This window comes from Lissotriton helveticus, chromosome 10 (assembly GCF_964261635.1).
Source record: "Lissotriton helveticus chromosome 10, aLisHel1.1, whole genome shotgun sequence".
In the NCBI taxonomy this organism is placed as follows: Eukaryota; Metazoa; Chordata; class Amphibia; order Caudata; family Salamandridae; genus Lissotriton; species Lissotriton helveticus.
In genome coordinates, this window is record NC_136071.1 from 350131859 (window position 1) to 350156008 (window position 24150).

The window sequence follows — 24150 nt, forward strand, 5'->3', positions numbered from 1 at the left end:
CTCCTGTTTTATTTTAGAATGGCGTCGGCAAGCTGCCAGCGCCATTCTAAAATAGTTGCTAAGTTAGCTTCATCAGGAAGCACTAATAGATAAAATAAAGCAGGTGCTCGAATTCAGTTAAACTCGAGCACCTGCTTCTATTAGTGCTTCCTGTTGAAGCTAACTTAGTAACTATTTTAGAATGGCGCTGGCAGCTTGCCGGCGCCATTCTAAAATAGTTACAAGCTTGAAGCTTGAACTTTTGCCCCCGGATCCGTTCCGCTCGCGGATTTGTGGATTTTCGGCAAATTCGCGGGAATTCGCGGATTGCGAATTTGCCCGAAAATCCGCAAAATCCACGAGCGGAACGGATTTTGCACCCATGCTTATGAAAAACACAGTCTCATGCCACTCCTGATCTGACACCGGATCCAAAGGGGCTGTCTGGCACTGAGGGAGAACTCACCAGCGGTCATCCAGTGTGGGCTCCCTACAAATCCATGGGGCACACAGGTGCTCCAGAGGGATCGGGCTGCCCAATTATGAGGTGCCTGCATGACCTCATAGAACTCTTTGAGCTGGGCTAGGATCACTCCAGCTCTGGGAAACTCTGGGAGGCATAGAGCAGACCTGGGCACTGGCTCCATGGGGAACATGTGGGAGTGGGGCCTTGACTTGTGTCCAAATTATTGTGACTCAACCGAAGATCTGCGCAATGATGTCAAATGTCACAACTTGTAATGTTCTCACCAGTTAGGTCGTGTTAGAGAGGTTCTTGACTTTGGTTCTTGAGGGTTCTGGCCTGTTCCGGCTAAGGGCAACCCTTTCTGGTAGCAACGGTCCTGCCGACAATGGAAAGCAAGAGCAGACTGTGCCTTCCAAAAGGAGTCCCAAGAGGAAAAAACCCCGTAGGGAAAAACCTCAATTGAAGGCGGAGACTCCAGGAACGGAAAGGAAGGAAAGAACCCACAAATAAGAGCAAACACCAGCAAGGAGTGGAGAATAGAAGGCAAAAATTCCAAATAGGAGTGGAAGGTTAAAAGGAATCTAAACTGGAACAGGAAGCACCAACCGGAAACAAAAGAGCGCCAACAGGAATCAAAAATACACCAAGCAGGAGCAAAGGTCGCCAACAGGACCAAGGAAACACCAGCAGGAGCAAGGAGTGTTGCAACACAAGGCAATGAAAGATTCAGCCCCTTAAATACCCATAGGCAGGAAGTGATGTAATAGGAAGTGATGTAACAGGAAATAAGCAGTTGCAATCTTGGATAGAGAAAAGGAAATGTAAGGAATAGAAAAGGTTGCCATCTTGGAAAGGGTAAAACAAAGAACCTTTCCACGGCCCTCTGGGAAACAGGACTGAGTACTCATGGGAAGAAGAAGTAACAAGATGTCACCAGGAGAATATACTGAAGGCGCAGTGAAGTGTGCAAAACAAAAGGTGAGTGCAAATATGCCCCATAGAAGTACCGGAAGCCGCAGCTCCAAAATTGGAGTGTTCCTACTGTGTTTTAACGAGCATTAACAGGCTGCCACGTGGTGCTGTGGCATGCCCAACTAGGCATAAGCGTCGCTGAGTGTAACCGTGCTGCTGAAACAGCAGGCAGCCATGCAGCACTGTGACGCGCCCGAGAAGAAGGAGGCGCTGCGGGGGGGCTTCTCACGCTGCATCGCGGCCCGCGATGATGATCCGGGCAGTGCCATGGGCTGCACCATGGCCCACGACGCAACAGTCAAAGAGTGCTTCTACTTCTTGGAATTTCTCTTTTTGTGGGACTTACCCAATGACTTCGACTGAGACAAATGTCGAGAATGGCTCCTCAAGTGGTCCCAGGAGCTTCCACGCAACTGGGATCTTGAACCTCACGGGGTTGTACAATGCCAGGTGGCGAGGAGAATCAAGGCGTGATCCTGCAATGCCTTCGGATGCATGGCGCGGCAGTCCTCATAGGCTTTGGAGTGGTGGTTCTGCTCTAAGGAACATTAGCAAAACGGAGTGGGGCTGTCACAGACATCTGTCTGTGAAAGGCACCCCAAGGTTAAAAATCCACTGGTTTCTTAGTGGACATCCCTAGCGCACTAGAAGACAAAAATATCCCAAAAAAGGCTTTAACAAAACATCAAGAAAATTCTGTCAAAAATTGACTGGAGGTAGCTTTCTACGGATCTGCTCTGACTGGCGTAGAACAAAATTAACTGCTGTCAGCATGCTAGGGTGGAGCCTATACAGGCACTATGCACATCACTTCTGGTAATGCTGACGCAGAGCTAAATAATGTCACCTACTGACTCGCAGAGGTACTGCTTGAAAAGTTTCTGCATTCAGTCTGATGCCTGGGAATAATTCTAAGATAAGGAATCTCGAGCTAGAAGTTTGTATCATATCAGGGGGACCTCATATGGGGCAAACCAATTTCTGAGCTTACCTTTTGGTAGCTTGGCTGAGCCCAAAGACTGTTCTTTCAGAGAAATATGTGGAGAGTCATGGTAACAAAACTTAAAATAACAATAAAGTTACGAAAGAGAGAACTTACAGTCCAAACTAATGGGCCAGTCAGAAATTTTGCATTTGGAGGTGAAGTCGGATTTACTGTTGAGTCACAATGGAAAATCTCAGATTTTGGGGAACTCCATTTCCGGGGGGAAATCCATTGTTGGAAGTTCCTATACCCGAAAAGGCTTTCTGGCCCAGACAGAGTATGGTGCCACAGCAGTGGCAGCCGGCACAGGTAAGAGCAGTGTGGCAAAAGGCAGGACTGGGGCAGGGGTTCGGGGATGTCGACAAACAACAGGATAAGTAAAATCTATACTACTATTATAAAGAGAGAACTGGGAACCTTTGAGGCGGGTAAACTCAAGAAGTACAGCACCAATCATAACACCCAATACACCATTGTAAAGGGTAGTTTTAGCAGATGGACACAGGCTATACATCTGGGCACCATATACATTAGAAAGGTAAAAGAACATAGGGGGGTAAAGTAGTCCCTTCTGGGCGTTGTAAACTACAGTGGGCGTGTCGTGGGCGTCATTGGGGGGCGTGGCGTGTGCTGTATCATCGACCTCAAACTGCGCCACCTTCACTGGGCGTCATTGGGGGGCGTGTCGTGTGTCGTCTCATCGACCTCAAACTTCAACACCTTCACTACAGTGGGCGCCGTCATCAATCAATGTGGGCGTATCGTGGGCAGCGAACTACAAATGAGGCGCCGCCGCTTTATGCACAACTTTACACATATCCACGTGAAAATGCAAGACAAAAAACAGGCACAACGTTCTGCATATGGCCCGGTAAATCGCCGCGTAGTGACATTAGCATAAAAAGGGGCGCGGCTAACAACAACAATCGTGTGCCAACATACGTTTCTCATCATTGGACACATCAGCAATGTGGGCGTACCGTGGCCGTCAATCATATGGCCGTGTCAATATACTCATGTTCTCACGTCATCGTGTTCTCAGGATTGGACGCGTCCGGGTGGTTGTATGTCGTTACTACGTATTCCGTTGCAACGCATGCCTTTTCCACGCATGCACACACAAATGCATAGCCCTGAGGATAGCTCATCTTGCTGTCACTCCACTGCCATGAAGTATGTAAGTTCTCTCTCTTCTTCGCTAATGACCCTGCCTGCTGGAAACTGGCTCTCGCTCTCTCCCTCCTTAAAAACCAGTAGGAGGGCCCTTCATTTTCACTGCATTTTTGGCCAGTCCTTTCCTATATTCCTTTCTAAAGTCTATGAAACTGCTCAAAATCTATAATTGCCTTCTTTCGGGAGACTCATCACCTTTTAGATTGCGCACACTCAGGATTTCACCTGGCACAGGAAACTGAGTGTGCACGTATTGCAGCCTAGGATGTTTGCGTGACCCTAGGTGAAGGGGTAGGCGGCCTTTGTCCTTTGTGACGTTTGGAGAGGCTTTCAGAGTCCCCTATACTATATTATTATCTCGATTAAGGGACACTGTGTGGTGGAAGAACCAGTCTTGGATGGGATGTCTTCCATGGAATCTGTCCTAGAGGGAGCTGTCTCCCATCCCCCTTTCAGGAGCATAGTGTCTGCTGCCATGTGGGGCTCCACTGGGTGCCTCCTTAGCCCTACGCACTTTAACATCTATATAACCCCTTTGCTACCTGATAGGATTCTTTGGCATCCTGTTTTACTTCCATGAAGATGATACACAGATGACCGTCCCACAGCCCCCTCCAACCAGAAGTGTCCACTAATGCTGACAGGCTGTTTAACAGGCATCTCAACCTAATACAGATGGATATGAGGAGCTACTACTTTCTGGTGGGCCTGGGGCCGCTTGGTCTAACTCCTGGTGGTCCATGGCTACTAGAGACCTTCCAGGTCCCTAATAAAGCCAGAAATCCTGAGGCTACCTTTGATTCATCCCTATCCTTCAAATCTTAAATTGCTTAAGTTACCACTTCTTGTTTTTAAGCTTTTAGACTTCTACCTCTTATGCCTCTATAAGGGAATGTGTTTCTCAAACTATCATATTCTCATGCATCGTTTATGGCAAGGCCACTGTTACAAAGTATGAATCTTCAGGAAGACAAATAGTTGATTCCAAGTAGTAACTTTATTTGTAGGTAAGTTACAGGAAGCTTAAGGTAAGCCAAGATGGTAATTAGGCTATAAAGTATGCCCCACCAGGAGCAGTATATCCTTCCTGCTCAGCCTGCTGACACCAACTGACAAGAAGCAAGCACCCAACATTCTATGCAGTCATCAGGTTCCATGCACAACTAGGCTGAACAGGAGGAAAGGGCAAAGAAAGGAGAAGAGCGTGAAATAAGATCACAACAGCCACCTACTCGGGCTTTCCTAATATCTGCTATAAGAGCTTCAGCTGGCCCCAACCAAGTGGCCAGCTGTGTTGTAGATCTACCACACAGGGAGCATCTCTCTGCCCACGTGACCAGGGCCCACTGACCCCTGGGGGCAAAACACATTATATGCAAGAGCCTTTGCATCCATCACAAAGCGGTTCATGATATAAGCCCATCCTTTCACGGCTCATGCTTTCACCATTATGAGCCTGTTTGCAACGTCACATCCTCTTCCCTGAATGGATCAGGCATGGACTCAGGATAGACGATTATCTTAAATTACAGCCACGCTGTGGAACACTCCCCAGTCTCCCTGTTTCTATCTTCACCAGACGAACAAACATCTACAGTTTTGTAACAATTCAAAACATGACTCTTTCCCACTTGTCTAGATTGAGATTGTCTCTTCCCTTGCTGCTGATAAAAAGTCATCCGTGCTGGAATAGATGTTTCAAACACAGCACGTTTATGGAAATGCTGATGATTTAGTCAAACGCTGCAAACATAAAGATATCAAATATAGCTGGGGCATCAAGTAGATATTCCAAACACTCAGATAAAGGGCATCAATGCACATTACAAATAAAGAGATCGGAGCATTAGTAACATATATTACACGTTCTTCACCAACATCAAGACATACATAATATAAATACTTAGATAAGGTAGTTAGTGATGCACTGATGGAGTGATGGAGTGGTGTGGCTCACTGGTTAGAGGCGGCAGACCCGGAAGCAGGGGACGGCCCGGGACCAGGGTTCAATTCCCGACGCGGCAGGGTCGTGGACCAGGGTCAGCGGACTCGATAATTCTCGCTTCGGTGCCTACTCTAACCAGGGATCACACTCGGCAACTCTGGGCATTAGCTTGCTTCATCTCCACAACGGCCCCCACATACACCGGGGATGCCTGGTTTCACCTTGGAGATACCCAGCAGGGATCATCTCACAGGGAAAGCCAGGACGGGTTCCCCAGTGGTCTACAGCGCTGGGACGCCCCATTGCTGGGGTAGCAATGCGCTTTACAAGACAACATGACATAACATGACATACAAAGCTAACTGGGGATTCATATATATATTGAAAATAACCAGGTAAAATAAAACATACACACATCACCAGCACAAAGATATCAGGGAGAAACATTCCAGGGGCACTATAAATACTTTAATAAAAGACATATCAATATACATCACAATCATCAAATAACGATGGTATCAGTATTCACTACAAACACACAGATCATAGGGCCATTGAGACACATTACAAATGCCTAAATAACTGGAAAACAACACATACTATTAACAAATAAATAACAAGCATCAACACACATTGCAAGTAGACGGTTAACACTGCACATGATGAACATTACAAATGCATAGGTTGAGTCCAATGTTGGCTCCCTGGTGGTTAAAAGTAACAGTCTTGAATCAAACGAAGGCAAAGTGGATGAAGTGAACTTACAACCCGCTCACACCATCCACCAAGGCGCCTCCCTGTTGTGAGGGCTAGAGATGTATAGGAAAGTGCTTGTGTCCCAAAAGGTTTCCTTTTGAACTGTGTTGCTCCTACAAGGCACTGCCCTGATTTCCCCTTGCTCCTTATCTCAGCCAGTGCATGGATGGAAAGAGTGCTATATACTCACATTATTGCTGGCGCCTTCGCTGGTAAACCTGTAGAGTCCCGGGTCTTTGCGAAGGTGAAGGGAGCTCAGGAGAGCTTCTGGAGCCCCCAAAATCAGCTGTGAGAAATGGAAGACAATGACAATCATGAGCTTTCCTTAGCATATGCTAGGACATTTTATATCAATAATATAGTCTGACGTCCAATGGCAATGGGAATTCTCTAATTTGTGAAGGAAGGGGTACGCCTTCTGCTCGACAATTTTCAGTGTTGAGACGGTTTCTCTGATATTACCTCGCCTGTACTATTCTATGGGAGAGGCAATTGTGCTGGAGGGTTCTCCAATGCTAAATCAGAATATTTTCCTTCACCACCCTACTCTAAATCAAGGCTCTGGTGTCTGCACTTTTTCCTGGTTTTATCAGTTTTTCACATAAATACAGAAGATAAATCAACCCTTTTTTCCTATTAGTATTCATCAGTATTTATCTGAAAAAATAGATATCCTGGCCGCTTAGCAGTAGAGCTCATTTTTAGAAACTTCCCGCAAAAATAAGATGGAGTTAGGAAGAACAAGCTACCATTTTCTATAAGGGTTTAGGGAAGAGGTCCCAGATCTTCTATTCCCCTTGTGACACTGAAGGGTTAATTCACTTAACACTGCTAGTTGAACAAAAACTAGGAAGACCTGTTGGAGACGGGGTTTTCAGCAGGAGTGCTCTTTTCGTGTGGTAGACTTTTGCCATATGCCTGAACACGACTAACAGTTGGTGGCAACTGTTGAGGAGGATACCTACTGGCCCTCACTAGACCTGTCATGTCAGGATCCTCTCACTTCCCCCTCCACCGACTGAATGAGAGTACATAAGTGTAGCTTGGATTGGGGATACATGCAGGAGTTGGTACCCCAGACTGGAAGGCCCTCAATATATGTGGAATTCCTTGAAAGTGGGTTGCTATCATATGATGGTATGGGCATATAAATCACTATCTCCCCTGTCACCTGGATGCCACTGTCTCTGCAGCCCTCTCCCTGCCCAGGGCTTCCTAGCCAGGTTTCTAATGCCTGCTTCTGGCTATTGAAAGTCACATTGCACATCATCTTTGCAAAGTATAGGGCCAAGGACACGCTTCCAGCAATACCCGGCTACAAAAGATTTGCTAAACGCCTTTCCTCACCTCCTGTGGTCAGCTCCTACAGATGGAGGACCAAGATTTAGCAAATTGCACTTGATTGGCTGTAGGTCGTCCACCGTTCATCCAAAAAACATGATCACGTTATGGTAGAGGTGTGGCGCCGCGGCCAGGGCGACTGACGCTGGAATCTGGGGACCACGGTTCGATCCCCGGCTCCGGCGGCCCAACACCATGTGACTCTGGGCAGTAGCTCGCTTAATCTTCCCGATGGCCCCCAGCGCCTAGAGACCCGTACGGGTGATTGTGCGCTTTACAAATGTGGACTTTACTTTTACCTAGACTTTGAGAACATTCAGAAATGTTTGTTTCTAGGAGACTACTTGAAATTGATTGAGTCCTACCAAAAATTCAAGTGCTGTATCCACAAATGAACTTTTCTCCCACTGCATCTGTCAAAGGATGAAGCTGTCCTTCACCACAAAAGAGATTTCCCTCTACTTCCAGCAAATGCTCTACATCCAGCCAGACGACAAGAGCACAGTGACCAGTGCCGGAAAAAGGTGCCTTAGGCCTCATGCAAGCATTGCCAATGGACCATCATCCCTTGCTTTCATGGTAAAAAATACACACAAATTGGGGCAAAGTGGGCTCCTCACACCCTTGGACAACAGTATTAATAGGTATTCCCCTGCCAAGGACTAGAGGATTCCTCCCATTCTGAGTTGGGTCTGTGGCCTCGAGGGATGCAGAAGGTGGACTGTCCTGCAAGCTGAGGACCTCCCTTACCAGCTCTAGAACCAAGGTGCACCTGCTTATGTGCAGGCCGTGAGGATCACGGCCCGAAGGGTGCTGCTGGGACTGGTGACCAGTGCCGCTGCCCCGCTCGACTCAAGATCATATTGCATAAACCAAGGACGTTTAGCATCATACGCCATCAAGAGTGAGAGGGAAGAGCTCAGGATACCATCAGGGAGAATCAACTGCATTCGCCTGGCTAGGACAATGAGGAACCGGAGGCTTTATGCACCTGAAATCCCGCTAACTATGTGTGTGGCACTCCCACATGGGGGCGATTGGGGAGGACTACGGACCTGGGAGGAACTGGGACTCATGACGCTGGGAGACCTCTATGAGGATAACAATCTCCTCCCATTTGCAGAACTTTGCGCGCGGCAAGATCTTCCTCAAGGGGACTTCTTGTTACATGCAGCTCTCACAGCAGCCGTCAGAAAACACTGGGGGTCGGGCTTGACAGAACCTACCACTTCACTGGCTTGTCAGTATGTGGTGATGTCAGCGGGTACCATCAAAGCAGTGTCCTGCTTCTACAGGAGAATCACAGAGGACCTGCGCCCTCCTCTGACAGTATTACGCCAGAAATGGGAGGAAGATTTGGGGGACCCTATAGCCGATAAAGCATGGGAAAATGCGCTTGAGAGACCCTGGAAATGCTGCCGTAATGCTCGGTTCCAATGATACAGTTCTATGTCCTTCACTGGGCATATCTTACGCCTGCTAAGCTGAACGAATATTTCAGGGGGGAGGCGGCTTGCCCGAGGTACCGACAGGATGGAGCGGGGTTCCTCCATATGTTCTGGTCCTGTCCGAACCTGGTGAGCTTCTGGCAGGAAGTACTGGATTCACTGGCGCAAGTAGTGGATAGAGAGATAGAGCGGACACCAGAGGTAGGCCTGCTACATCTTTTCCCCCATACGGCCAAGACCAAGGTCAACAGCAAATTCATGGACCTAGGACTGATTCTAGCGAAGCGCGAGCTTACCTCCATTTGTAAGGCAGCAAGGGGACCTGCGATAGAGCACTGTGGCAAAGAATTTAGCAAATGGGCGGCATGTGAAGGCAGTTGTAGGCTGGGGATGGCAAGGCGCACAAGCAATGAGAAGTCCTTGGAGAACGCTAGAGCTTGGATGGCACTGTTAGAAGACTTCCGACGACTAGCGGTGGAGATGGATGAGGAGACAGCTGCAAGGGAGGGGACCATAGTGGCTTCATAGGGAAGAAGCGCTGAGGGCCCCTAGCTATTGATATACTCCGACCGCTGCCATGACACACAATCCCACGAGCAGGGCAAGGGAGGTGAACACACCTTACAATATTAGGCCTAGGAGGGTAGATGATTTACTATGGCTTACTCACACTGTGGCATGCCGGGGGGGGGGGAAGCTGAGGGTCAGTTCGAACCATGTTGGGTGGGGGGGCTGTAAGACCAATGTTCTTTCTAGCACCAAGCCCTGGGGTAGTTGATAGCTTCAGTAGAGATTAGAGAGAGGCGAGGCCCTCAACGCAAGGGCTTGCACTTAGCAACTGTACTTTATATAACATGTATTGCTCCGAGCTGGGGGACTCCTTCGGGGCGAGAAGTATGTTTAGACATAAGGGACTTGTGCAGGGTCTGTTGACTTCCGTTGCCATGTGTAATACTTTTGTCGTACCCTCTTTGATCCGATTTAATTACGATGCATTGTAATAATGACTTGCATGATAAAACTCAATAAAGTTTGTTGGGGAAAAAAAATCAGGGAGAATCAACTGCAGTGTGGATTGCTTGAGGTTTCCTTCTGACTCCTTCCCTCCCCATGACTCTTAGGATCAGCATGCTACTGAAGCCTACTGTGGTACCTTGTCGACTAGGATGGTTGTGTCACATTGGTACGGTGTGTCCACCCCACCCTTTTTAGTTTGCTGATCTAGATGTTTGGCATCAGACCATGGTGTGCTTTGCCATAACGTTCACGGCTTTGAGACTGCAGAACTAGACCGAGCACGGTTTCACGTGCACTCTGCCCGCTGCACACTACAGGAAGAACTTGGCTGATTGCACTGGAAGTGCATCAACCTTCGAAAGACTTGATGCCTAGCTGTACAAATATAAAAGAAAACAATCCCACAAGCCTGGCACAGTACCTACGTGACATCACTAATGGACCATAGTGTGAATGCACGCAGAGTCCCCTGATACTCTAGGAATGCTGTAGCAACATCAGGAGAACACCGTTCTAATGCTCTCCTTAACATCTCATTCTGAATACAAATCTTAGACTTTTTAAAATGTCTTATCAATGCCTTAATATTGTGGACCTTTTTGTCTTTAAGGTTTTACTGTTCGTAATCCGAAATGAAATTATCTTTTGCCCAACTGACACCCTGCAGTGTTTAACTCTCGGATTTGTTTCAATGCAGTGAACGCACCTGTTGCTTTCCTTAGGCTTGGGTCTCTGGTGACTATCTCTAGGGGCATATTATCAAGGACGGCGTAAAAAATGATCGCCGGTTTAACTGCCTCTAAAGCGGCGATAATGGGCTTGATAATATGCCCTTGAGAATTCCAATAGAAGTCCATGTTCTGGTGTGAACATAGCCTTCTATTGAAATTCTCCAGGGCATATTATCAAGCCCAGTATCGCTGCTTTAGCAGCAGTTTTCTGCCGCTAAATCGGCGATAATTTTAAGTCTGTCCTTGATAATATGCCCCTAGGTTCGTTCATAGTCAGGAGATATGATTTACGCGAAATCAGTGGGCTCTGGAGATCACGCGTCACATTAAACAGAGGTAAGAGTGCGGAGCAAACCCGTGGCGTAGGGAACAGAACCCTCACATTACTCCCAGGCCAGCTGCATGTGATGCTAGAGGTGCCAGATCGCCCACTATTTCAGACCCGACCACCGTCTTCAGTTACCCTCCTCTCTCTTTTTGTCCAGTTTGCACCCTTCAAGTCCCTCCTTCTGTAGTCCACCCTCTGTTCTACTACATTTCGCTTTAATGCTCCGCAAGCTGGGTTCATGCCCCACAAATCGCGCACATATCTGCTTCTTTTGGGAAGTTTGTTTTTCACAGGCTAAAGTCCAGTGTGACTTTCCTGGGACATCTCATTAGGCTTATAAACTGTTCAGGGGGAGCTGTTTATTAGAGCAACACCACTGGCCTCTGTGAATCACGTGTTAAATTGACAAAGGCAATCTATCTCACCCGCACTCAGATGCCCCAGATTGCCCAGCAAGCTAGACGCCATGTTTCTTTCCTCTGAGATCCTGACCTACATCTGGACATTACCGTGCAAACCTCGGCTGGGTAGAGTTATGGCTTTAGTGGAAGGGTTCTTGGTCCTCATCACAGGCATTTCCCACATCATTGCAACTCACTCCCAAGTCAGAATCTTTTCTCCACCACTTCAACATGTGAGATCTGAGACAGTTCATGACATCGAGCCGTATGGGCCTGTTCTTCAGAAAGAAAAAGGCACAAATCCTTTGAGGCTGGTACCATCAGAACACATTTGACAAAAACTGTAGTGCTCTCACAAAAATGCATAGTGACCTATGTATACTGCCCGAAGATCAGCTTACCATAGCTAGCCCCTCCTGTTGTTCTAGGCAACCATTTTTAGGTCGCGCATTCGAGACCTCTTGTATATACTTTAGTATATACCTAAATGTGTATGTACCTTGTGGGCTCTGGAGATCAGTCCTAGGACTTGTCTTCCTAAGCTTAGGCTCTTTTTTTCTGTTCAACTGCCTCTATTTAACTGTCTTTTTGATTTCAAGAAAATTTTATTGATGAGAAGAATGGTAAGAATAATGAATATAAAATACAATACAAGTGATACAATCGATGCAATAAACATATGCAAAAAGGGCTAAAGTTGATAGGTAAACCAAGAGATTATATATATATAAGGAACATTAGCCTGTGAAAGATATAGATTACATTCAAGTAAAAGCCTCTATCAAGGCAATAAAACAACCGTACCACTATCAAAATGTGGAGAAGGGGATAGGGGAGGAAACAGAAAAGAAGAAGAGAGGAGAAAAGAGAAAGAGTAAAGAGAGGATGAGTAGGAAGAGAAGACAGGAAAGAGAGAAGAGAAAAAAGAGAAAAGAAGGATTCCCATAGGACTAACCCAGCCGAGAGACCAAATAGCAGACAACAATTAGACAAGCACATCAAAAGGAAACTGAGGAACCAACCCTTTGGAAGACAACTCCATATAGTCATCCAAAGCTTTCCAAACCCCACTAGAAATAGATGGAGAGAGGTGAGCTTGATCAACCGAAGTGTGTGCACTGCGTAAAAAGGAAACCCAAGCCCACCACGTATGATAGGAAACCGATGAAAAGGATTTCCACTCCATAAGAATAATTTTCACCGCTACAGTCAGGAGAAGATCCAACAACTGTAACTCCAATGGATCTAAAGGGAGAGGAGTAGGGGCAGCCAGTGGACCTAATAAAATTACGGGGAAGGAAAGTTGAAGCTCAAAACCAAAGATAAGAGAGAGATGTTTCTGAATGAGGTTCCAAAAAGGTTGAAGCAAGGAACAATGAAAAAACATATGAGGAAAATCGCCTGCCATCAGACCACAGCTCCAGCATAAGTTGTCCTCTTTAAGGTTAAGTGAGTGAAGATGCACAGGCGTCCAGTGGAGGAGATTAATAGAAAAAAACTTCGACTGCATTAAAGAAGGTGCGATTTTATTACGCAGAGAGAATTTACCAATTGATTGCCAAGTTTCAGAGGAAATATGCTCTGTAATGGCATGATCAAAATGATGTGACCATTTTTGATGAGCAACCGTCTGTTCGGGGAGTGAAGCAGAGGACAAAAATTTATAAATTTTGGAGGCAACATGACCAGATTTGATCCAAATATGAAAAAGTGAGATGGTAGAAGAAGTAGGATGAAGACGAACTTTGGCAATGGCCACCTTAATTTTAAGAAAAGTATAAAAATCAAGATTTGTTAAGGAATGCTTCTGAGCCAAGGTAGAGAAGGGTAATGGTTCGTCAGAAGCACCATATAGATGTTTAACAAGAGAGATTCCTTTGTCTGCCCAATAGGAGATGAGGGTGGGAGAAATGATAAGCTTAAATTTGGAATTCCGCCAGATAGATGTCCACCTGGTTTTATGCAACGGAATTGCCACCTTCTTGTCTATTTTCCTGACCGCCGCAATTGTATCAAGAATGATAGACCGGGAAAATAGGATATGCAAAGTAGATGCAGTACAAAAAGAGGCAGTAGGCAAAGGAGATGCTAAATGCTGTTCTATGAGCAGCCAAGAAGGAACATGAAGAGATGGCGGAGAAAACCATAAAGCACCTTGAGACGCCAAAAAAGCAGTCTGATATTTCTCCCAATCAGGAAAATTACAACCTCCCATAACACAAGGACGACGCAAAAATTTGTATGCAAGTCGAGCACGTTTGTCATTCCACAAAAATTTTGAAGTCAGAATATCGATTTCGCGGAAAAAGGAATCTGACAATTTAATCGGCAGCATGGATGAAACAAATTAATAATCGGCGTGATCATCATTTTGAGAGTTTGGAGGCGACCCCACCAAGAAATATGTTTCGGAGACCATGTATCCAAAAGACGACGCACTTTAAGTATAGTCTGAGATTCATTATAAGCAATAGTGGTAGACAAAGTAGAACAAAAATAAATTCCTAAGTATTTCAAGTGTGTAGACTGCCACTTAAAACCCGCTGATCCCATATGCGAGGGGAAACAATAGGCATTCAAAGGGAACATTTCCGTCTTGTCTTTATTTAGGGTATACCCTGAAACCGAAGAGAATAGGGAAATGATGTTAGAAATAGCCGGGATTGCCAGAGCGATATCATCTGAAAAAATAAGAACATCATCTGCGTATGCAGCAGTTTTAATACAATGAGGGCCAAAAGAGAAACCTTTGATATCAGGATGTAGGTCAATCAAACGAAGAAGAGGATCAATGGATAATAAAAATAAGAGCGGGGATAAGGGACAACCCTGTCGAGTGCCCTGACTAAGATTGAAAAAAGAGGAAGTAGCACCATTAACTCTAATGTTAGCTTTGGGTTGAGAATACAAGGACATAATCATATTAATGAAAGAATCGCCAAGATTGTGCGCACATAAAACAGCACGAAGAAACGGCCAAGAGACCTTGTCGAAAGCCTTTTCCGCATCAAGGGCCAAGGCCGCGGCAGGAAGTTGAGAGCGTTTGGCAACACCGAGAACATGACAGAAAGTGCGTATATTGTCTCGCGCAAGACGGCCTTTCACAAAACCAGTTTGGGAAGGATGAACAAGAAGAGGGACAAAGGATTCTAGTCTTTTGGCCAGGATTTTAGCAAAAATCTTTGCTTCCATGTTAAGGAGAGAGATAGGACGGACGTTTTTAGGATCCGAATGATCTTTCCCCTCTTTCGGGATCACTACTATAGTAGCTTCAGCAGCCGTACCAGAGACAGATCCACCTTTAATAAAAGAGTCAAAGACAGATTTTAATTTGGGGACAAGTGGAGAGAGAAAAGTTTTATAAAATAAGATTGGATACCCATCAGGGCCTGGAGCTTTGCCAGACCAAATAGCTTTAATCGCAGACTCAATTTCGTCGGGGGAAATAGGTTTATTTCAAAAAGAGCGATCAGCATCAGAGACCGACTGAATCGGAACCGATTTTAAAAAAGCTTGACACTGATCAAAAGAGGACTGATTAGAAGGAGTATACAACTTATTATAAAAGTCACGAAAAACTTCAAGTATTTCTTGTGTTTGGAATTTTTTAGAACCGGCGTGGTCAGTAATAGAAGAGATCTGCGAGGATTTAAAAGAGAAGTCCTGAAACTTTAATGTAGCAGCCAAGATTTTCCCAGCTCGATTTTTTAACAGCAACTTCTTTGATTTTTGAGCTTGTACCCCAATATAGGCTCTTTTCGTAACAATGGTATTATATTTGTATTTAAGTAACTTTATTTGCTGTAAACAAGTTGGATCCTTAGAATGCCTGAAGGAAGCTTCCAAAGTCTTTATTTCAGATGACAAGTCCGTAAGTTCTTTTTTAAGATCCGAATTACGTTTGGACATACATTTAATGACCTGACCACGGAAAGTACATTTAAAGGAATCCCATAGAACAATTGGGGAAGAGACAGAGCCTTCGTTCTCATGAAAAAAGGTATCTATAGCTTTAGAGAATTCATCAACCTGAGAAGAATCATGTAAAACTTCGGTATTCAATCTCCACGAGCGAGCGCGTGATTTAGGGGCAAACGATGATAAAGTAAAAGTAACCGCAGCATGATCAGAGATTAAAATAGGATGTATAAGCGGAGAAGAAGAAGATGAAACAAGAGAAGAGTGAACTAAGAGATAGTCAATACGAGAGAAGGAAGAGTGAGGCGAAGAGAAGAAAGAGAAATCACTACCAGTGGGGTTATGAAGACGCCAAATGTCTTGAAGATGAGTAATGGAGCACATGTTAAGCATTTGTTTGTGGGATTTAGGCGGACGAAACTGGAATGCAGAATTCCTGTCTAACAAAGGGTCCATTGGTAAATTAAAATCACCACCAACAATAAGATTGCCAGAGTGCGGGGTGTCATTTCGTTTTTTGGTAACCGATTTCCAAAAGGACGGATCATCAATATTAGGTGCATAGATATTCATCACATACAAATCATGCTGGCCATCCGACAATTTAGATAACAACCAACGACCCTCAGAGTCATGTTCAGAAGAAAGTAGCGATAAACCAGAATTCTTTGAGACTAATGTAATAACTCCATTTCGTTTACCCAGGGCATCGGAGCAGCAAACATCCGAAACCCATTCCTTCCTCAAAAACAACGCCTCTTTGTTAGTGACCTTGGTCTCTTGAAAAAGAACCAAATCAGACGACAGGGATTTACAATAATCTAAAATTTTCGACCTCTTCACCGGATGATTTAACCCCTTAACATTAAGGGATAATACATTTAAACCCGGCATGGAAAAACATAAAAATCGAAAAACGACAACATGGATGACAGAAACAAGACCAACGACAGAACTACAAGGAGCCAATCATCAAACAAAAGAAACATTATGGGAAGGTCCAATTGGGGAATCCAAGAAAAAGAGAAAGGAAGAAGAGAAGAAAAGAGAAAAGAAAGGAGGGAGAGAAGAAGCAGGAGGGAAGGCCTAAAAGAGACCAACATCATACTAGGGAGAACGTGGAAAGGCGAGTAAGGGACCCGTACTAGGCGAATAAATAATTAATAGCAATAGCCCCAAAGAAATATGGTAACCAGATAGCAGGAATAGGGTAACTGGTAAGAAACAAAAGTAGCATCGCACAACAACTTAATAATGTAAATAGTTAAACTATAGCTAAGAAAATATATAAACACATTTAGCTAACAGTCTAATGATGAGAAAACATAGTTATAGTATCAAATAGAATAGAACAAAATCTAAGAAACAATCAGCATGAGGTAAATCATGAACACTAGATTACAGCATGACAAACAAAATGAATATTCTACATAAAATAACTGTATATTTAATAAACAATTTATAACTGTATATATTAACACTATGAATTCGATGTGGAAAAAAGAGGAAGATACGGAAATGTGAGAAAAGAAAGGTAATACAACATCCGAAAAGAAGAAAAAAGAAAGAAAGAAGATAATGCACAGCAGAAAAAACAATATAACGATTTAAGAGATAAAGGGCAAGAGAGAAGAAAAGTGATATGAAGGAAAAAATGGCAAAAGACAGAAATAAAAAAGGTAGAGTTAACTTATAGAGACAAAATAGAAAGCATGGTGCAAAAGAAGAATAATAAAGAAAAGAGGAAGACAACGAGCGGAATAAAAAAGATGAGTAATAGAACCATATAGAAATAAGAAGAAGTACTGGTAAGAGGAGAAGAATAGAAAGAACAAACAAGTATAAATGTAAGGAAGAAGGCTAGAACAGAAATGAGAATGGACATATGAAGAACAGAAAAATACCATTAACAATCTTGGAAATTAAGACCGACATATAAGCACACCAAGAGAGAGCAGAGAACCAGGCATACAGAAAAATATATCAATAGAAAAAGAAGGAGAGAGTTCAAGTGCCCGAGGCACCAGGAGACTGCGAGGTTGCTTTCTGAATCTCCATCTCTATTTCCAGCTGGTTGTCCAGGAAAGTAGCTAGGTCAGCCGGCTCATGGAAAATTCTGGAACGACCTTTATAGGTAATGCGGAACTTCGATGGACCATAAAACGAAAAGGGAATACCCATCTCAGAAAGACGTTTCCGAAGATTTAGGAAGCCTTTCCTCCTTATAACGGTATCTCTGGCAAAGTCCTGAGAAATTGAGATCCGGTGTCCGTCCCAGATGACTTGTTTGGCTTTCCGCATATGAGAGAGAATCACTTCAGTATGTTGATGCCGCAATGGCTTAAAAATGATTGCTCTTGGCTGGGCAGCCGTCTTAGATCGAAACGTTGGAACACGGTGTGCTCTTTCTATCTCAAAGTCTCTGTTGAATGAGATTTGTAAGGTGTCTGGAATCCAATGGGATAAGAACTCTATCATAGAGGAAGATGATTTCTCTGAATCTTCCGGCAAACCAAAAATACGTAGGTTAGATCTACGATTACGGTCCTCCTGCTCAGTGAGGTCTCTGCGCAATGCCGCCATGGAGCGCTCTAAGTGGTTGAGGGATTTGGATTGTTTTTGTATACCATCTTCAGCACAACTGATTCGTGATTCAGTAGCAGAAACACGAAGAGAGAGGGCTTTAAAATCATTCCTGATAGCAGACACCTCTACTTGTAATAAATCCGTGTTAGTTTTTGTTGACTGCGCAATATCATGTACTTCATTGAGGCGCGCAAGTATTGTGTCCAACGTGGAAGTGGTGTCTGACTGAGAACACTCAGGTGTAGGAGACACTGACTTAAGTCTTTTTAGCGACGAAGCAGTATCTTTGGAGTCTTTGTTGGTCGAGGAACGCCCCATATTTGCAGCCATTAAGAAACAGCCTCCAAAAGAGAATATTCAACCACTTGAAAAGAGGAATAGCTGCGCAGCCTGTATCAGAAAAGATATAGCACACTGAGCGCAATGGACGCTACTTAGTAATAGCGGAGGACTTATATGCAGGGCAAGCAAGTAGCAAAATAGTAAATAGCTACAATAAAGCAGGGGAGCACAGTAATAAGTTCGTAGAAAAAAAGAACTACACCTACATGAGAGAACTGCACTGAAAGAAACAGCGCGTGGACAGCTGAATTCCCAGCCAAGCAGCAAGAAAATTACAGAAAAAAGTAATAAATGTTACCAACTGCAGGCATCAAAGACAAAACGCCCTGGACAGCCACTTCCAACTGTAATATGGTAGCCAAAGCGGCGCTTCTGAGGAGAAACTGCAGCAGCGTCAAGAGCGGTAAAATGGCGGCTGTCCGTGAGGAAAAACGAGCTTCTCAGGAGCGTGAAATAGAAGTCATGCAGCCGGTGTCCAGACCATCAGAAAAACCCCATCAAGCAGCTCCTCGCATGTTCCGCTGCTGAAGTCTGCCTTTTCCGCTACTAGGGGCAGGTAGTAACGGAGAAATTAGCTCGACGGGCCGAACTCGCCTCGGAGCTCAAGCGCGACACGCCATGCAGAAGCGGCGCGCAAGCCACGCCCCCCCTCTATTTAACTGTCTTGATAGAAAACGACCAGTAGAGGTCAGTAAAATACCAGAATTGCTTTCTGCAGAGGGACTTTATTTTTTTTATTTTTCTGGCAACTGCCTCTATTAAACTTTCTTGATAGAAAACGACCAGTAGAGGTCAGTAAAATATCAGAATCACTTTAGTATTTTCTATATTCCAGACCATAGAAGTTGTCTTCCACAAGCACCCGTAGACAATAATATTTTTTTCAAATCTTATTTTTTCAGTGATATGACCACCGAAGGCCCTGATTTTTTTATGCAAAACAGAGCTTTGGATTATACAATTTCCAGCTGAAAGGCAATATTTCTCACCATGTGTTCCCATACCTGGCGTGTCACGCAGTTTGGTGCTTACTTTCATTCTATGTTAAAGAACAGTAGATGTTTCAGCACCCAGGCTAATGTGCTGCATAGATAAATACATATAAGGTCTCAAAGGCAAGACCAATTGCATTGCAAATGTTTGTTCAATCTATCACCAACTTGAACTTTTCCTGTGAAAGAATCTAGATTATTGATGGGACACCGCCTGACCTAGACCAAAACACAGCGTACAACACATTTGAGCTAGTTTCATGGTGGCTCCAAAACACAGTGCACAACACATTTGAGCTAGTTTCATGATGGCAATCTATCTGGAGGTGTTGGGCAGAGAGAAGCTTGAACCAGAGGATACAATGGTCCACCCATGGCACTCAGAAGCTATACCCCAGATGCGCTGTCACAATGCTTATATGAGCGTCTTTGGGCTTTGTATCCCTGAGCCTTAACCCCTTGCATGCTCATGACGGCCCACGGCCGTCATGCGTTCCAGTGGGCATGTGCGGTTGACGGCCGGGGGCCGTCACATAATCCCGCCCACTTTTAAAAATGCCCGCACAGCGCGAAAATTCGCCACGCATGCAAGGGGTTAAAGGCTCCCTCTAATGTTCAGCCTGTGTGGGGGAGCTTTTTGTGATATTAAGAAGGTGATATGAACTAGTTATCGGGAGCGTGCCCCAAAACATCAACCGAGGGGAGACTCTTTGTACTGTGTCTACGTCTGCCTTTCACACGGAAGGGATTGGAAGCAAATGACGTTCTTTCTGGTTGGATTCTGTCTGCATTTCTGTTTCTTGAAGGTCCTAAGAGATTAATAGCACCTTCCTCTAGGTAACATGGGCTATACTGAGGATATTTTTAAGGTACTTGGATTTACTCTCATCATCGTTCAGCACTGTCCCTTTGGTACTGGGAATTCTGTATAAGAAACACAAGGCAATGTCTGCACAGAGAACAGGCCCCTTAACCGGTGGTTGGGAGGGCGGAATGTCGACCTTCCTGAAGGAGTAGAACCTGGGGAATTAATTGCTAAGCATTATCAACCTTAGGGCATATAGGCGTCTTTGTTTTATTTTCGGTGCTGAGACCCTTCTTTAGGCTTGGAGACCTCAGAATTCCCCTTGGGTAGTGCAAGGGTCAGCCACCAGGGTTGGAATGAACTAACCTCTGGTTGAGGGTTGAAACAAACCTACAGGTTCTAGTACCACAGTACTTATCTAAGGACTGCAACCCTCTTGCCTGTGCTGATCCCAGGCCCTCTTAAGTCACTGTAACACTTTTTCAAACCTGTCACTAATTTAATGTGGTTAATGCCTGATGGAGCATCATGGATCTGCCCAGTTGTCAAAGCCCCCACAAGTGTGCACAGGCCTTGTAGTGGTTCGGACACAAAGACTAACAGGCACATGCATCAAAGCTATTTGCAATCGCAAACGGTGCGAATCGCAAAAATCGTCCGTTTGTGATCGCAAAATTAGCTTTTGCGCTGCATGAAACAACTTGTCACTCGCACTTTAAAAAAATCACAATTATTTGCGAGTTTTTAAACTGCGATTGCATTTAAGGAATCACAATTTGCGATTCCTTAAATGCAAAGCAAGAACCACTTGAGAATAGCGATTTCGCTAATAGGGGGCGCAAATTACCATGAAGTTCAACTTCATGGTAATTTGCAAAAACTTGGAAAAATCCACTTTTGTGCATTTTTCAAAGGTTCATGTTACGCGCACAACATATGTGCACAGATCAATTTCAAGGGGTGCAACAGGGTGTCCTTTTGACACCCTTGCACCCTGAAATTGCATGCGCAATTTGCGAGGACCTATTGGTACTCGCACATTGCGCATGCAATTTCCCATTGAATGGGAAGCCATTCCTTATTTGCGACTCGCAATTTGCAAGTCGCAAATAAGGAATGTGTTGGAATCGCTATTTTTATAGCGATTCCTACATGCATAGGCTTTTGGGAGTCCTTAATTGCGATTCCTTAATTATCGCAATTAGGACTTGCAAAATTCTACCTTGATGCATGTGCCTGTAAACTCCCAAATAGACTGCATGCTTGAAGCCTGTATTTTCTAAGCTAGAAAGGTATTGAAATTAGCTAAAAATGTAAAGGGTGGGAATATTTTTTTCCAGTGCTGCAAAAGTTCTGTAGAAATAAACTGTTTTGGCCACTTTTGGTTGCAGGAATTGTGCGGAAACATTTTATAGAGCCTAATTCCCCATTATAGGCTGCCGAAGTACAGAGGTGAGAATCACACTACACCATGCCATGGGGGAGTACCTGGCTGGCAAAGTGTTGTATTTGCTGTGATTCTATGTGGGAGGTGTTTTGTGCTGTGGGTGAGTGACCACAGGAGCTCTTATCCTGTCTTGGGGCGCTGCACCTAGCAATGTGAAGGAGGACGAGGGGAAGTAAGAGATAAACAGGCAAAGGAGGAAGGAAAGGAGAAAGAAACATGTGGAAGAGGCAGGCACAGTCTTTAATTTGAGCCTGTGGTTTCCGGTGCTCGGCACTGGCACTTAAATGTTAAAATCAGCACTTATGACTGCTGACACATGGTGGCGCTGTTTGTGTAATTTACAGATATGCTGAACAACAGTTGTTTATTAATTCAATATACATTAAAAACAACTAATATCTGCCGCACAAGCCACTCTCATAGCTTTGGGGACCTCGAAGAGCCTGAATTGTCACCCTTGTAGCAGTGTAATGGTTAGTAGTTGTATTTGTGCCATCATTGGCAGCACTGGCAGTGGCAATGAATGGTGCAAGCTGAGGTGGCCTCCTGACGAGGGCCCTGGTCCTTATTTTGCTCCAAATTAAGCACTGGGCAGGAATCTACCTGGATGGCCTGAGGTAGAGGTAGTTTAGTCTGGGGGATGTAAGACTACACCACACTGGAAGCTACACAGCATCAATCAAGTGAGACTAGCAGTAGGGCGAAGCTTATCTATCCACAAAAAAATATATCTAGGTTATTACTCTGAACAGTTTCAAGTTACACTTAAATGATTACCTGGAAGAAGGAGTGAAAGTTTCGCTCGCCGTGATGTTGCTTTAAGACTCGAGACTGTCAAGGAAAAAACAGACATTGAGTTCACAGTGGTGTGTGCAGTAAGTATATTATTACATTTATGAAGTATCAATGTGAGTACACATGTCCAATAAATGATTTTATCAACAAATAAGGACTTCACTGATCGGGTAAGGGAGGGAGCGCAAGTAAGTCGTTAACGCGCTGTACTGTAGTTCATGCCTGTTAGGACTCAGCTACTTACAGGCAGAAATGATCCCAGCTTTGTATGCATGACGTGTCCTGATGAGGGATGAGTGAAGGGCATAGATGCTGTACTGCTACATTCTTTACCTGCAGTGAGCCCTATTGCTGGTCCTAGGGCAGTTTGTTCACGTCCATGCATTCCCTGTATTATTTGATTCTGCAATATCTTTGATTCCCTCATTTCCTGCTTTTCCCACCCCCCACACAGGAAGTGTGTCCAATGTCCATCTAGTATCGCCATGGTCATAGTGCCCCCACAACCTGATATCTCCCCCCTTCTTTAAGAGTAATGAGACGTCATCATGACAGTGTACTCCTGGTTCACCCATACCTCTCACCTCAAACTCATTTGGGGACTGTCAACCACCATGGAATAATGTTCACTCTTTCGATATGTTCAAGCATCCCATTGCTTCCAGTGGGGTCACCTGCCTTGCAGACTTTCTTCACCCGCCAAATGTTCACCACCATTGACTTTGATGGGATCACCCGTCAAAAACCCCTGTCTTCACCCTCCTTGGAGACGGCATGTTTGGCGCTCCCTCTTTTGGGTGCAATTACAAATTGAACAGTACCAGTATGATGAGCCTGGACTAGTGAATCCCCAGCCTCGTGTTTTTCCAAAACAAAGAAAAACTTAAAAAAAAAAATGTTTAAGGGGCGTGGCTTGCGCGCCGCTACGAGATGGCGGTCGGCGCTTGAGCTCCGGGGAGGCAGCAGCTGTCGGGACGTTTCTGGAGTCCCTTTCAGCATCATTTAACTTCCGAACTCGGCAATTTTTTAGTTGGAAAGTGCCTGCAGCGTGGTGGTATGGGCGGACATCGTTGAAGGCAGCAGGAAAGCCTTTTCCAGCGATTTGAAGCATTTCCCCACTGGATTTCACGAGCGGCCGCCATTTTGTTTCCTGTGTGGCGTCGCTCGTGTTTTCTACCTCAGACATGTTGAGACATCTTGAGTCATGGTCCTTCGGCACATATGTTATCTTTTGTGACTTTTTATCCGTTTCGGACGTGTTCTCGTCTTCTCTGTTATTGGTCGTGCTGCTAGCTGTCATCTGCGTTTCTCTGTTCTACATATTTTTGCGTTCCCATAGTTGATTTGTTCTATTTTTTCGTTTCATTTTGTCATCCATCTATCTTCGTGTTGGCACTCTGGTCACTAATTGGATTGCTCTATGTCATTGATAGTTCTTTGTGATGTTTAATATGTAGGTGTTTCCTCGAGTTCTCCTTTCTCTTCTTTTTCGATTCTTTGTTTTTGTCACTAGGCTTTTCTTTGGTTTCTTGTTTTGTGGGTTCCGCTCATTATCTCTCTGACATTTCCTCACTTCCAATCGTTGTTCTGTGATTTTTTCTTGCACATTGTTACTTTTTGGTCATTTTATGTATTTGTATTGTAGCCTTCTATTAATGGTTCTATGTTTGACCAGCTTCACTATGTGCTTGATGTGGTTTTCTTTTTTCTTGTATATTCCACT

General features: G+C 44.6%; 1 protein-coding gene across 1 annotated transcript in view; it reads right to left on the reverse strand.

Annotated features, from left to right (window-relative positions):
- Positions 1-24150, reverse strand: part of LOC144783810 (unconventional myosin-Ig-like) — a 1420229-nt gene that overhangs the window by 1083742 nt on the left and 312337 nt on the right. The window contains exons 5-6 of the mRNA XM_078662555.1: positions 22410-22463; positions 6467-6562 (exon numbers count right to left, since the gene is read on the reverse strand). Of these exons, the coding sequence (XP_078518681.1) occupies positions 6467-6562; positions 22410-22463 (150 nt within the window). The remainder of the gene's footprint in view (positions 1-6466; positions 6563-22409; positions 22464-24150) is intronic.